At 37.6% G+C, this 14,239-nt stretch overlaps 1 protein-coding gene across 2 annotated transcripts in view; it reads right to left on the bottom strand.

Moving 5' to 3' along the window:
• The window catches only part of ELP3 (elongator acetyltransferase complex subunit 3), an 87,411-nt gene extending 80,020 nt beyond the window's left edge, over positions 1 to 7,391 (bottom strand). Inside the window, exons 1-3 of one of the 2 annotated variants that reach the window (XM_044663462.1) lie at positions 7,331 to 7,391; positions 4,461 to 4,560; positions 539 to 677 (exon numbers count right to left, since the gene is read on the bottom strand). In XM_044663462.1, coding sequence (XP_044519397.1) covers positions 539 to 677; positions 4,461 to 4,560; positions 7,331 to 7,349 — 258 coding nt within the window. In that variant the 5' untranslated portion in view covers positions 7,350 to 7,391. The remainder of the gene's footprint in view (positions 1 to 538; positions 678 to 4,460; positions 4,561 to 7,330) is intronic. The other variant, XM_044663463.1, reaches the window with a different exon arrangement.
• Between the last annotated feature and the right edge of the window lie 6,848 nt (positions 7,392 to 14,239).

The raw sequence follows: 14,239 nt of genomic DNA, 5'->3' as shown, positions 1-14,239 counted from the left end.
AGGGCAGCTAAATCAGATGCAGGTGCTTATCATGCGCCCATGTGCCCCTGCTCACCCCACTTTGCAGCTTTTTATCTGTTGTCTCCTCCATTAGATTGCTGCTCCATGAGGGCAGGGACTTTCTCTTGTTTTTCTTAGCACAGTACCTGGCAAATAGTAGAAGCTTAATTTTGGGGCATCAAAATCTTATGATGCTGAGATGAGACAGCAATACTTTGTACATTCCCACTTCTACTTAAAATACTTTACTAATCTTTTCTTCTTTACCCATCAAAAGTTTATTCATCCTTCAAGGCTCACATTAAGTTTTTCTCACCTATCTCAACTTGTCTCTCTCTCTTCTGAACATCTATAGTACTCACTCTCTATACCACTCATTTGACATTATATTTTCTGTGTGAAGTTATCTTTTTTTATGTATATGCCTTGTCTCCTTAGCAATACAATAGCAATTTACAATGGAAATAACACATGTACTAAATTTTAATAATGATCAAGCTCAGGTCTCTAGCTACTAGTTTAAAAAATTATCACTTACCCCACTAGCAGTTCTGATTGGTTTTGCTTTTAACTTGGGCACCAAGATTTTACGATACTGAGGTGGGACTGCAGCAATGATATCTACCAGACGAGGCTGGGCTGAAAGCCCATATTTGGCAGCTGTTCTGGTTTTCACTCTTTAAAAAAAAAAAAGAATCATTTGGCATTAAAAGGATCATTTTAATTCCTAGACAGGTTACCAAAATGATTAAGGCAGTTATAGGCAAAAGTATACTTATTAGTTACATGCATCCTTTTCCATCCAGCAAATGGAAATGATGGCTTCAACTGCTCAATGTTTAGAAAACTGGAGTTGACATTCCTGAATGCTGCCCTTCTCAGGCCTGGGGATATTGTTAGGTCTCAATGTTGTAAAAAACACCAACAATTCTAAAACACTAATTCCAGATGCCTAGAACTTTTGCTCTAGTTCCACATGAACTACAGACAAAATATTACTTCTGGACAGTAAGGATCAAGGAAAGATTGTTTCCTGGAGTTATATACACTCATAACAAACATTTTAAATGTCTCCTATCAAAATTAAATTATAGGACCAACACTGTCAATCGATGAGTATTAAGAATTCACTGGGGACTTAAAAAAAAAAGACAAAAACATGATCCCTGCCCACAAGGAACTCTCATTCTAATGTGGGAGACAACTCGCAAACAAGTATGTGTATGTGTGTGTGTGTGTATTTATATATGAAAGAAACAAATAGTGTAAATGAGAGATAATCTTAAAGGACAGGCACAAGTTGGGGGGCAGAGAAGAAGGGGGAGTTCTAGGAAAGGCTTCTTGCAGAAGGAGGGATTTGAACTTCATCTTGGAGGAAATCAGAAGGCAGTGGGAAGGAGGGGGAACTAGACAGCCAGTGCAAAGGAAAGGAGAAAGAAATGGGTAAAAACATGTGAACTTAGTGTTCCTGGATTATGGAGTATAAGGATGGGGAAAAAAAATTAGAAGAATGGAAAGGTAGGAAGATGCCAGGGTTTGAAAAGCAAAATGGAGACTTCTATACTTGATCCTCAAGGAAATAAGGAGACACTGTAGGTTCCTGAGTATAGAGTGTGATATGGTCAGAACTACTCTTTAGAAAGACTTTTGGCAGCTGAATAGAGTGGGGAGAGAGGCAAGGAGAACAACCAGCATGCTACTGCAATAATCTAGTCCTGGTAGTGGTGATAAGGATCTATTCCAGAATGCCAGCTTGTCATGAGAGGAAAGAAAGGGATTTATGAGTGAGGCTGTGAAAGTCAAAACAAGAAATAGCAACTGATTGGGTATGTAGGGTAAATGTGAGTAAGGAGCTGAGGATAACAGTAATGAGGTAGAAAGCCTGAGAAACCAAAAGGAAGGTGGTGACCTTGACCAGTAAGAGGGAAATTGGGTAAAGGAAAGAGTTTAGTAAGTAAGTTCTGTTTGGAACATGCTGAGTTTAAGATGTCTTTGGAACCTCCAGTTTGAGAAATCCATTAGGCAATTGGTAATGTGAGACTTGAAGTCAAGAAAGCAGTTAGAGCTGGATAAATAGATTTATGAATCACCTTTGTAAAGGTAAAAACTGAACCTATTAGAGCTGATGAGATCAACAAATGAGATAGTATAGGAAAAAAAGAAAAGACAACCCACAATAGAGACTTAGGGGATACCCACAGTTACTGGGTATGAGCTAGATTCAGTAAAGGACACTGAAGAGCTGTTAGACAAGGAGAACCAGGAGAAAGCAGTGTCATGAAAACTTAGAGAGGAGAAATTACATAAGAGTTGATAATTGTCAAAAGCTGTAGAAAAGATCAAGAAGGATGAGAATTGAGAAATGGCCAATAGATTTGGTATTTAATTGATCATTAGCAACTTTGAAGAAAATAGTTTCAGTTGAATGATAAGGTCAGAAACTAGCCTGCAAAGGATTTAGAAGACAGTGAGATAAAAGGAAGTAGAAATATCAAGTGTAGATGGCTTTCTCAAAGAATTTAGCCATAGGAGGGAGCAGAAATATGGAACACTAGCTAGTGGGCCAAATCAAATAAGAATTTAAGAATGGAGGAGGCATGAATATGTTTATAGACAGCAGGGAAACAGCCAATAAAGACAGAATGAATGTTAATGAGAGAGAGAGGACAGAAAGGAAGCAATCTAATAGAAAAGAATGGATTCAAGGGTGTATAATATAGAGGGGTTTGAACAGATAAAGAGTAGGCTAGATAACCATTTGGAACCTGTAAATTACTTTTAATGACCTTAAGCTTCTTCTTGAAAGAAAGGCCTCTCTAACATCAAGACTGTTCCAGTGACATTGTATGGGTAAGAGTACAGAAATATGACAGTCTCTGAAGAATTAAGTTCCAGAGAACCCAAAAAACAAAGGATAAGTACATAGTAAGTGTAAGTAGGTTACACATTTCCCAATGAAGAGTTCCTCTGTACAGACAGTATAAGGAAGTCACCAGAGAAATGTATAACAACAACCAAAAAACAAAACAAAAACAAAAACAAAAACAGAAAAGTTATTCACATAGTAAGAGGAAGAGATAAGCAATGGATATAATTCTACTGACAAAAGCAGGGTCTTGACACGTCAAGTAGACCCATTGGCGAGGATTTGTGGGAAGATAAGGACAAATGTAATACAGAATGAAAATGGATGGGTTGTATTTTGCACCTTTGGATGGAGTATCCACATCAATAAGGCCATAAATCCAAAGAACTATACAAATTATAAGGCAGCCAATTATACTTTTTATTTAACCAGGATTATTTGGAAGGTTATCATCATCAATGACTACTTATCATGAAAGATAGTATACTAGCTGCTAGGGATACAAACAAAGAGGTAGGAGAGATAATTATTCACTTATTCAAAAATAAGGAGATGATTAAACATAAAGTTCCTAAAGTGCTACAAACAGCAATTGCTATACCAGAGTTTGAATGAAGGAGATTATTACAGGTTGAGATGACTGTTGAAAGGTTTATGAAAGGTGAAGGGATAGGCTGGGCCTTTAAAAAAAAAATTGGACTACTATAATATTGTTGACTCTAGTCAATAAAGAAATAAACAAAAGGATGTAATAATTAACTGGATGTGATATTCACACATATGTGGATATTCAAAAGGGAAAAATCAAAATGAACACTAAGGTTATTAGTCTAGGTGAATGATGGTACCACTGAAAGAAAGAGTAAATTCTAGTGGGAGATAGGTAAAGCAGGCTCTAGGGGAGGAAATAAGGAGTATGACTTTAGAGTTTCAAGGAATGGCCATATATACAAGTAGAATAGCCCAGAAGGAAGCTAGAGATGTGATACTAAAACTCAAGAGAGATATCAGATTTCAGTATTGACACAATAAGTTAACAGCTTCAGATGTGGGAATGGATGAGATCTCCAAGAAAATACACCAAGAAAAAGCACAAAGTGTAAACCTTAAGCTCCATAGGTATGTTCATATTTAGAGAGTAGCTGCTAAAGAAATAGCAGGAGAACCCAAAAAGGGTAATGTAATGTTAGTCAAGAAATGTTTATTATGCAAGTGAGATAGGGTGGAAGAGTAAGGGTTGAGTGTAGAGGAAGAATTGGTAGAGGAGAAAGTGAAAAAGTTGAAAATGTCAGAAAGAGGGAATAATAGCTCAGGGCAGTATTATGAGCATGAGTAGAAAGGTTAGTTTTAGAAAGGAAGATCATTTTTTCCTTCTAGGACAGAAAGGAAGGAAAGATGGGTACAGACATATTTTTTGAGGTTGAGAGTATGGCAGGAAGGAAACCTAAATTTCTAAGACTGAAGTATGACATATTACAAAGTCAGAAATTTTTTAAAACTATATTAACAGTTCTGCAATATCAATTAAGAAGATTTTAAAAAATAAAACAAGATTTTTTTCTTAAGGGCACTAAAAAAAATAAATACCACTTACTTATTTAGATCAATATCTTTTCCTTGTTCATGAGCTTCAATTAGTTGTTTTATAACATCACCTATGGTTAATATCATCAGCTCTGCTGGGCTGAGATCTCCTGAAAAAAAAAAATCAGTATTCAAAACCAAAATATTATACTGTACAAACTTTTAAAAGCTTACATATACTGCTTATAGTTTTCCTATGATTATCAATCTAACTCTGCAAAATTTAAAACTCAAAACAAATTTTTTACCCTTAGCTATCCTACTATTCTGATTATGTATTATTTACATGTCAATAAAAATGAAGCTGATTTTTTCTACAATTTAAATAAGGAATGGTTGTATAGTATTTCAGCAGCTATCTTTTAAAGTATTTAACTACAGGATGGAGGTAACCATGAAGAACAGAGGAAACATAAAGATTTATCTTATGGTAGCAAAAACAGAGCTGTTGGGTTATTATATGAATACATACATATACACATACAGTGCTTGAGCCAGTATAAAATGGATTGAATCCAAAATGTTATCATGATAGTGAACAGTTAATGTTGTAGAAAGGTTGGTGGAAAGAACTTGGAATGTTTAATCTGGAGAAGAAAAGTCTGAGAGGGGACAATGATAAAGTTGTTTTTAAATATCTGAAAAGCTGTCATGTAAGAGGGATCAGGCTCATTCTGCCTGGGCCCAGAGAGAAAAAATAAAGCAAAGAGACAGAAGTTTTAAAAAGAAATTTAAGGGTAAAAGGGAAAATTTCCCAACAACATAAGTATTCAGAACTAGAATAGGCCACCTCTGGAGGTGGTAGGTTCATGATTATTCAACATTTACTGAGCAAAGACTGATTGACCATTTGTCAATGATGTAGTAGTTGGGCTTTTTTTTTTTTTTTAAAGGCAGGATGGGACTACAGGGCTGCTGATAACTACTTCCCACTCTGAAATTCTGTGATAATAGGAATGATTCTCTTCTTCCTCAAAGTGAGAAAGGATGGAAAATGACAGAAAATGGCATAAATCCATGGAGGGTGTTTTCAGAGTTCTTACCCTCAGGGAAGAAATGGGTATAATTAAATTTCTCCCCTACCCCCCCAATAACTGCCCCTTTTCTTGTACATGTATACATGATGCAGCTAGGTGGCCTGGTGGACAGATCATGGAGCTTAGAGTCAAGAACACTTGAGTTCAAATTCTGTCTCAGGAGTTTACTAGCTAGACAAGTCATTTAACACTGTCTGCTTCAGTTACCTCATATGTAAAATAGGGACAATAATAGTACCTACTTCTTAGGGGCTGTGGTGAGAACTGAAAAAACACCTTGCAAGCCTTTAAGCACTATAAAATGCTAGCTATTACTACTCATTATTATGCTTTTCAACTGGTCATAAGTACAGTTTGATAATTACTATGTCATGTCCCTATTTGCAAAGTTTTGTGCTTAGTGTGGGATAGAAAGTCAAAAAAGCACCAATATTTGTCCTAGTGAAGTTTATATCCACAAAGACAAGTAAATATAAGGGAACTTAAGGAAAAAGAAACCACTAATAACTGGAAATCAGTAGTTTGGAGCCTATTAAAGGTAGTAGTTGAGCTGAGTCTTGTGGGAAGCTAGGGTAGGTTGGAGTGGTCAGTAGATGGAAAGGATTTTTCAAGGAGAAGTGCAATGAGATATTTGTAGGTGAATGAGAAAAGTTCAAAGGTGAAATTCTTAGAAGGAAAAGATAAGCTCTTCTAATGTAATAATAAAGACACATATGTATAGCATGGAGCATTTAAAATACTGATTACATTTTATGCCTTTTTAAAATACATTCACATTTTCTTTAAAATACATTTACACATTATTATTTTACAAACCAAGAAACAGACACAGTAAGGTTATGAGTTGTCCAAGTTTTACAGCTAAGTTGTGAATGAACCAGACACAGAATCCAATTTCCTGACTCATCTTAATTCAAAATACTTTCTCTCGAAAAAAGTCTAGACTAAAATAGAATTACATTATTCTCTTTCAGGTCCTTGTTGTGGAAAGGAAACAGTTTAGTGAAATACAAGGAGTCCCCAAAGGGCTTAGTACAGTTTTAAGCTATCACAATTTGAAAGGTTCAATAATTTTAAAGGATTCTTAGTCTTTTGGGGGACAACATGTATTTACTGAGAGACATCGAAGAGGCGGAAAAACAGAACCCCGATATGGATTCTTTATCTGCTATCCAAATTCTTAAGTTTCCTTCCAAAATTTGGCGTATGTACTCCTTTTCTCTAACATACAATCAGGACTACATTCCTCCCAAGGTTATGAGAAAGGGATGAGGATGAGCCCGGAGTGGAATGTTCTAATCGGAGGAGAGTATAAGTGAATTTAATTGACCAGTAGCTTTACATGGTAATTTTCCACAGATATTTCACTGAAATAAAATACTGTGCAGGATGAGACCATATTATCCTCAAAGTCAGATTAATCTAAGATTCTTTAACTTACAAGTATGCAGATTTTAAATCTTTACCAAAGCTACCCTCAAATCATTGGAAGCTGGGATTTGCTGCTGCAGCCTCTGAACATCAGTGGAAAACCCAGGAGCCCCATGATAATCGATTAAAGGGACACACATGCTTACGTGTACAGATACACACGCACACAAGCCGGTATTGTCCAAGGCATAAGAATACACAGAAGCAATACAAATACATACAAACTCACTAACGGTCTCTCACACACACACACCTCACTGACAGACTTCCACACAACCTGAGGGACTCACATATACACAGAGAAAGGGCGAACAAAGATATAGCGCATGAGGGCCCGTGGAAGGGGTGCCAAGAAGGGGTTCCCCAAGAACAAAAAGGTAGACTCTCCAGAATATATCTTTCTCTTCCGCACCTTTCCGTTTTTGCTTCATGTTGTCAACCCGCGGGAGGAAAAGACACTCCAGGCAGAGACTTTGTCGACTTCCGCTGGTAGTCGTCAAGTAACGAGCTGTGTCGCGAAATTACTGTAAAATCGCCGTAAAGCGGTGCGGCACTTTCTCACGTCTCCTCCCTACGCCACCCGTTTACTCCCTTGCGCGCAAACACACTTAGTCTGACCAAGCTTCAGCTTGGAAAAGGTGAGACAAAGAAAAGGGAGAGCTTTGGCCTTTTAGCACCCATTAAGGGCTGGAAATTGTGGTATTTACCTGGGTGGACTGGAGGAAGGTGAGGGAAAAACGGTTGGGTCTAGGTTGCCTGCAACTTCCATGATAGTGTCCCAAAATTCCCAAACTGAGTTAAGAACTTCCCGAAGACTTTTGATTTCCCACAGAAGGTAAACATTTTCTTGATAAATAGTTCGATCGGGATTTGATTTGGGAAGTAGGCTCTAAATGATCACTCCAATGCAAATATTAATAAATAAATGTAAAACCTAGTGGAATTGCTCGTTGGCTATTGGACCAGGGAGGGAGAAGAGAAGGAAAAGAATATGAACCATGGAAAATTTTTCTAAATTAAATAAATAAATTTAAAATAAAAAAAAAAAGACTTTTGATTTCCTATGTAATACTATATATTTTATCTTATGCATTTAATATGATCCGAGAAGGATATAGGCTTCACCAAACTACCACAGAAGTTTGTGACACGAAAAAAAAGGTTAAAAATTGATTAAGTGGCATACAACTGTTATGTGGCAGGACTAGAACCTACATCCCCCCCACCTCCAAATGGACCCTGCCTTCAAAGTGTTTATATTCTCTTGAGTAGGAAAATTCACTACAAAATATAAGCAATAATTTCTTGGGAGAGGGCACTAACGTCTGAACAGATTAGAATGGTCTTCCTCCAGAAGGTGGCACAAATTAGTTTTATTTTTTTAAAAACCCTTACTTTCCTCCTTAGGGCTAACTATGTATTGGTTCTGTGGTAGAAGCGGGATAAGGGCTATGCAATGGAGATTAAGTAATTTGCTTAGATCACACAGGTAAAAAGTGGCTGAAGTCAAGTTTTAACCCAGGGCATCCTGTCTTTAGGCCTGACTGTCAATCCACTGAGTCATCTAGCTACCCCCATAAAATGAGTTTTATAAGAAACTAGAGATTATAAGGAATGGTGGTGGAAAGAGGGAATGCATACCAGTCCAACCATGGCTATGGCAAGGAGACAGGAAATGGGATGACCTATATGGGAAAACATCTGGAAGGACAGTCTTACTAGAAAATAAAGTGTGTTTGGGCTAATAATATTCAGTAAGTCTTGGAAAGGTAAGATGGAGATAGATTTTGAAGGGCGTTAAAGCCAGAGGAATTTGTATATTATCCTAAAGACAAGAAGGAACCATTGTATCTTGACTGATCATGTCACTCCTCTGCTCATGAAGCTCTAGTGGTTCCCTCTTTCCTTTAGGATATATAAATATAGATACAAGGAAGATCAGTTGGGAAGACATTGCAAAAGTCAAGGTTAGAGGTAATGTGGTCCCAAAAGAGAGTAATGGCCATGTGAAGTGGAGACAAGGAGTTAGAAAATATATTGTGGAGGTAGACTTCACAAGTTTTAAAAAATGATTGAATATGAGAGATGAAGAAGAGGGAAGAGTCAAGAATGACTCTAAGGTTGTAAACTTAAGTAACTGGAAGGATAATGGTACCCCAAACAGAAATACAGAAGTTAGGAAGAAGATAAGGTTTTTGGCAAAAGATTCTGATTTTGAACTTGTTGAATGTAAGATTCAACACAAATTAGAGATTACAACAGGTAATTATGTGGAACTAGAATTTAGGAAAGAGATTAGGCTGGATGTATATACTCCTTGGAAGCTTATAAAAGGAGGTGGAGTCACAGTGTCAGAGTAGGAAGAAACATTTTTTGCCTAGCTCTCCTAACACAGTTCCTTCACAACAACCTGAAAAAAAAATACTAGGCTGAATTTTCTTTAGGAAAGACAATAAAAAGTCACAATGAGTCATTTTCCAGACCAAGGAAGCTTAGAAGATAGAAAAGGCTGTTGACACTGGGCTGGAGGTTGGCCAGGAGTGCCTTGTGGTTGCAGTAGCAGCAGTGGCCAGACCAGGAGCATTCTTATTACCAAAAGAAAACAGAGTCCTGGGACAAGATGACCAGGGTAGGAAGACAAGGAACCCCTGCACTGGTAAGAGGAGCAGAATTGGGTGCCACCTGGTATCTCTTGTCACCCATCATTATTCAGTTTTAGGTAACTGATTCAGGGCAGAGGAGCTATGTCGGCGCCGATCCCTAGCTGAGTACTAAGCACAAAAAATATTTCAGAAACTTAGCTGTGTGGCTGTCAGCAGAAGAGCAGATCAGTGACTCAATTCTAACCTTTCTCCCAATACATGAGCCTGGGGAAATCAAGGCAGGACACCAAAACCAAAGAGGAATCAGCAGTTCAGAAACTTTTGACCCAAAGAACCTCCCAACAAGTGGACAGTAATGGAATCCAGCAACAGTCTACTAAGACTCAACCACATACAAACCAGAAAAATTTCCCAAATGGAAAAAGAGAATCCAGAAACTCATGGAAGAAAATAATTTATTAAGAACTAGAATTGGACATGGAAAAGCTAATGACTTCCTGAGACAACAAGAAAATAATGAAGCAAAATCAAAAGAATGAAATAGAAGGGAAAATCAAATATCATGAAAACTGGAATTAGAAAAATAGATCAAGGAAAGACACAAAGAATAATCAGACTCCTGGAAAGTTGGAAATCATCAAGGAAAACTGCCTAGAAATTTTCAAACCAGAGGGTAAAATAGAAATTGAAAGAATTCACTGATCACCACTGCAAAGAGACCCCAAGATGAAAATGCACAGGAATATCATTGCTAAGTTTTGTAGTTCCAGGTGTATAGTATTAACATTAAAAATATAACTCATAGTTGGCACATGCACATTAAGGTGGTCAGTGATAGGACAGCTTCAGGCTTCTAGAATGGGTTGATAGAAGCCACCCTTCATGGCCTTTGATCCGGCAGCCTGGAATGATTGCATGCCTGGACATCAAAGCACATGACTCAGACTGTCCAATCAAAAACCAAGTAGGCAAAATATAAGAGCCAGGACAAGCAAGAACTGGAGTGCCATCTGCCATGTTTTAACTTGTAGAAGAATCTCTCTTGCTAGTAAGAAGTTCCAGTGTATTTACCTATGTAATCATCTCTGGCAAGTAGTGCAGGGAATGGGGAAATGTGCAGCATTAGACCAGCAGGGACCACACCAGGATGGGAATCTAGGAACTAAGACTTGTAACTACAGCCAGATACTTTGGGTAGTTAAGCTAGTAACCTTATTTCTCTCTTTCTCTTTGCTAATAAATACTTAAAATTTTAGTATGAAGTCTCCAAGATTAATTTTTATTTATTACAGATATAAATGGATTTTTATTGAAATTATATTAAGCATCTTCCTAAAACCATTAGCAAGTATTATTTGTAATGAGAATAAGCTAGAAGCCTTCCCAATATGATCAGATGTGAAATTAAGGATGCCCAATACCACCAGTTCTATTTAACATTGTATTAGAAATGCTAGCAATAGAAATAAAAGAAGAAAAAGAAATTGAAGGAATCAGGATGTGCAAAATAAAACTATCTCTGTTTGCAGATGGCATGATGGTATATGTAGAAAATCCTACAGATTCAACTAAAAAGTTAGTTGAAATTATCAATAATTTTAGCAAACTAGCAAGATACAAAACAAACCCACATAAGTCATTAGCATTTTTATATATTATTAACAAAATCCTGTTAGAAAAAATAGAAAGAGATACTTCATTTAAAATAACCACAGATAGAATAAAATATCTTGGAGTAAATATGCCAAAATAAACAGAGGAACTACATGAACATGCACTTTTTACACAAATAAAGTAAGATCTGAATAACTGGAGAAATATTCATTGTTCATGGATAGACAGAGTCAATATAATTAAAATGACAATCCTGCCTAAAGTAATCTTCTTATTCAATGCTATCCCAATTAGAATGCCAAAAAATATTTTATTGCATTGGAGAAAAATAACAAAATCATTTGGAAGAACAAAAGATCAAGAATTTCAAAAGAATTAATTTTTTAAATGTAAAGGAAGGAGCTCTAGCAGTACCAGATTTTAAATTGTATTATAAAGCAGTAATTATCAAAACTCTGGTACTGGCTAAGAAGCAGAAAGGTAGATCAGTGGAACAGAATAGATATATAAAAAATGGCAATAGAAAATTATAGTTACCCTCTACAGACAAATGTTGGTCTTTGATGGTTTCAGAACTTGTCAAATTTGGTACTTGACACATTTTGACAAGAAAACAAGAAAAAATTGTTGCAGTATCCAATGTTTGCTTGGCATTTGATGCACTTGCTAGAACTTGTTGGTATTGTGATCTTGGGAAGCATTCCTGCTCTAGCTGAAACAAAAGAGTGTGTGTTAGTTTAGGAGCATAAAGAAGAGTTCAACATTGAGGAGGTTCAGGAATTTCAAAAAGAGCAGCAATAGCTGGTGTGGGGGGTGAGTTTTTTTCATGTGAGGAGGCAAAGAGGATGTTCCCACTTCATTAATCAAGGACATATGTGCAAAATAGGTGGAAGTGCAAAACTTTGTTGAAAAATTTCACCTGAATAAAACTTTAAAAAACAGAATTATAGCTGGGTTAAGATGAGGGCAGAGTAAGAAGCAGCTCTTAACCTCTCCTGACCAAAACACACACACCTCCTCAAGGGGACATAAAAACAAGACCAGACGAACGGAGGAACCCCACAACAGGGTGCAGCGTGGAAGGTACGTGGAATCAGGACATTTCCATGCTATAAAGGGGGTGAAACAGCTCTCACTAAATCTTGGGCTGAGCAACCACCCCACCCCCACCCCCTCCACACACAGCACCTATATCGCCGAAGCCAGCTAAAAAGAAATAGAGCACGTTTGGGGCACCCATCGAGTCATTGGCAGCTCTAGGACCTGTTCCTGAGAGTAGCAAGATTTGGGACCCCAAAAAGCCAAAGAATGAATGCGAAATCTGAGCACGGGCTCAGGGCACAGAGCGTGGGAGCAGAGCTCAGGCGGGCGCAGAGCTCAGGCGGGCTCAGAGTTCAGGCGCGGCGGAGGCTTGGGTGGAGGCAGACACAGCCACGAGCTAAAGCTCTGAAACCCTGAGTGGGGAACCAGTGCAGACGGGTATACAACTGTGGAAGCAGCGCCCTGAGACTTGTAAAGGAACCTCCGGCAGAGAATCAAGCAAGGGGATCCACCAGGGGCCTTGACCTTGGAAAAAACCAGACCTCAGGAACCAAAAGACCACGGACAGACCCTGAGCGCGAGGATAAAGCTGAGAAGCTGCTGGGCTAATGATGGCTACCCAGTCTCAGGAAGTTCAGAAGAGAAAGATTAACAACAAGAAAAAGAAGTCTTTAACACTCCACAACTTTTACACAGAGAAAATCCAGACAACCGAGCAAACAGAGGAGAACAAACAACCATCCAGACCCTCCCCAAATAAGGAAAACTCCTCACAAGCTATGGAAGAGTTCAAAACTGAGATTTTGAGGAAAATGGAAGAGATCTGGCAAGAAAATAACAGTTTAAAAGGTAGAATCTTGCAATTGGAAAGTGAGGCTCAGAAAAAAAAAAAAAAAAAAAAAAAAAAAAAAAAGATCATAGCTGAAAACGAAAAGATCATAGCTGAAAACGAAAAGATTAGAGCCGAAAACCAGTCCCTAAAGGCTAGAATTGAGTAAATAGAAGCTAATGATCTCTCAAGACAACAAGAACAAATAAAACAAAGTCAAAAGACTGAAAAAATAGAAGGAAACATGAAATATCTCAGTGAGAGAGTGACAGACCAAGAAAACCGGTCTAGAAGAGACAATTTGAGAATAATTGCTCTTCCAGATAAACCAGAAATTAATAGAAACCTGGACTTCATACTAAAAGAAATTATTCAGCAAAATTGCCCTGAAGTCCTACAACACGAGGGCAATATAGATGTTGAAAGGATTCATAGAACACCCGCTACATTCGATCCAGATAAGAAAACACCCAGAAATATAACTGCAAAATTCAAGAGCTTTCAAGCAAAAGAAAAAAATCTTACAAGAAGCCAGAAAGAGACAATTCAAATATCAAGGAACACCAATCACAATCACACAGGATCTGGCAGCCTCCACGCTAAAAGATCACAGGGCTTGGAATACGATATTCAGAAAGGCAAGAGAGCTGGGCCTGCAACCACGGATCAACTACCCATCAAAATTGACTATATATTTCCAGGGGAAAATATGGGCATTCAACAAAATTGAAGAATTCCAAGTATTTGCACAGAAAAGACCAGGGCTAAATGGAAAGTTTGATATCCAACCACAAAAATCGAGAGAAACATGAAAAGGTAAATAAGAAACAGAGGGGAAAGAAAGAAAACTTATAATTTTTAAATTTGCCTTTTTAAGGGCCTCAGTGAGATCTAATTATCTGTATTCCTATGTAGAGAAATGTTATGTATAATTCTCTGTAGTGAACTCTATTCACTATTATAGTAATCAGAAGAATAATTCACAGGATGAGGGTGGAACACTAAATAATCTAAGATGACATGGGGGATGGGAAAGAGGGGATGAATAGCAGGGGACACCAAGAGAAACTTGAGTGAATAAGAAAATAGGATATTCTATTACACACAAAGAGGGCATGGGAAGGAGAGGGGACAAATACTATTGTAAGAAGGAGAGGAAGAGAGCATTAAGAGGTAATAATCAAACCTTATTCTCAGTGTAATCAACCCAGAGAGGGAAGAGTAGCTATACTAT

The sequence above is a fragment of the Gracilinanus agilis genome, chromosome 2 (genome assembly GCF_016433145.1).
Source record: "Gracilinanus agilis isolate LMUSP501 chromosome 2, AgileGrace, whole genome shotgun sequence".
Taxonomy (NCBI): Eukaryota; Metazoa; Chordata; class Mammalia; order Didelphimorphia; family Didelphidae; genus Gracilinanus; species Gracilinanus agilis.
Note: the sequence above shows the minus strand (reverse complement) of the source record. Positions and strands in the feature narration are given on the sequence as shown.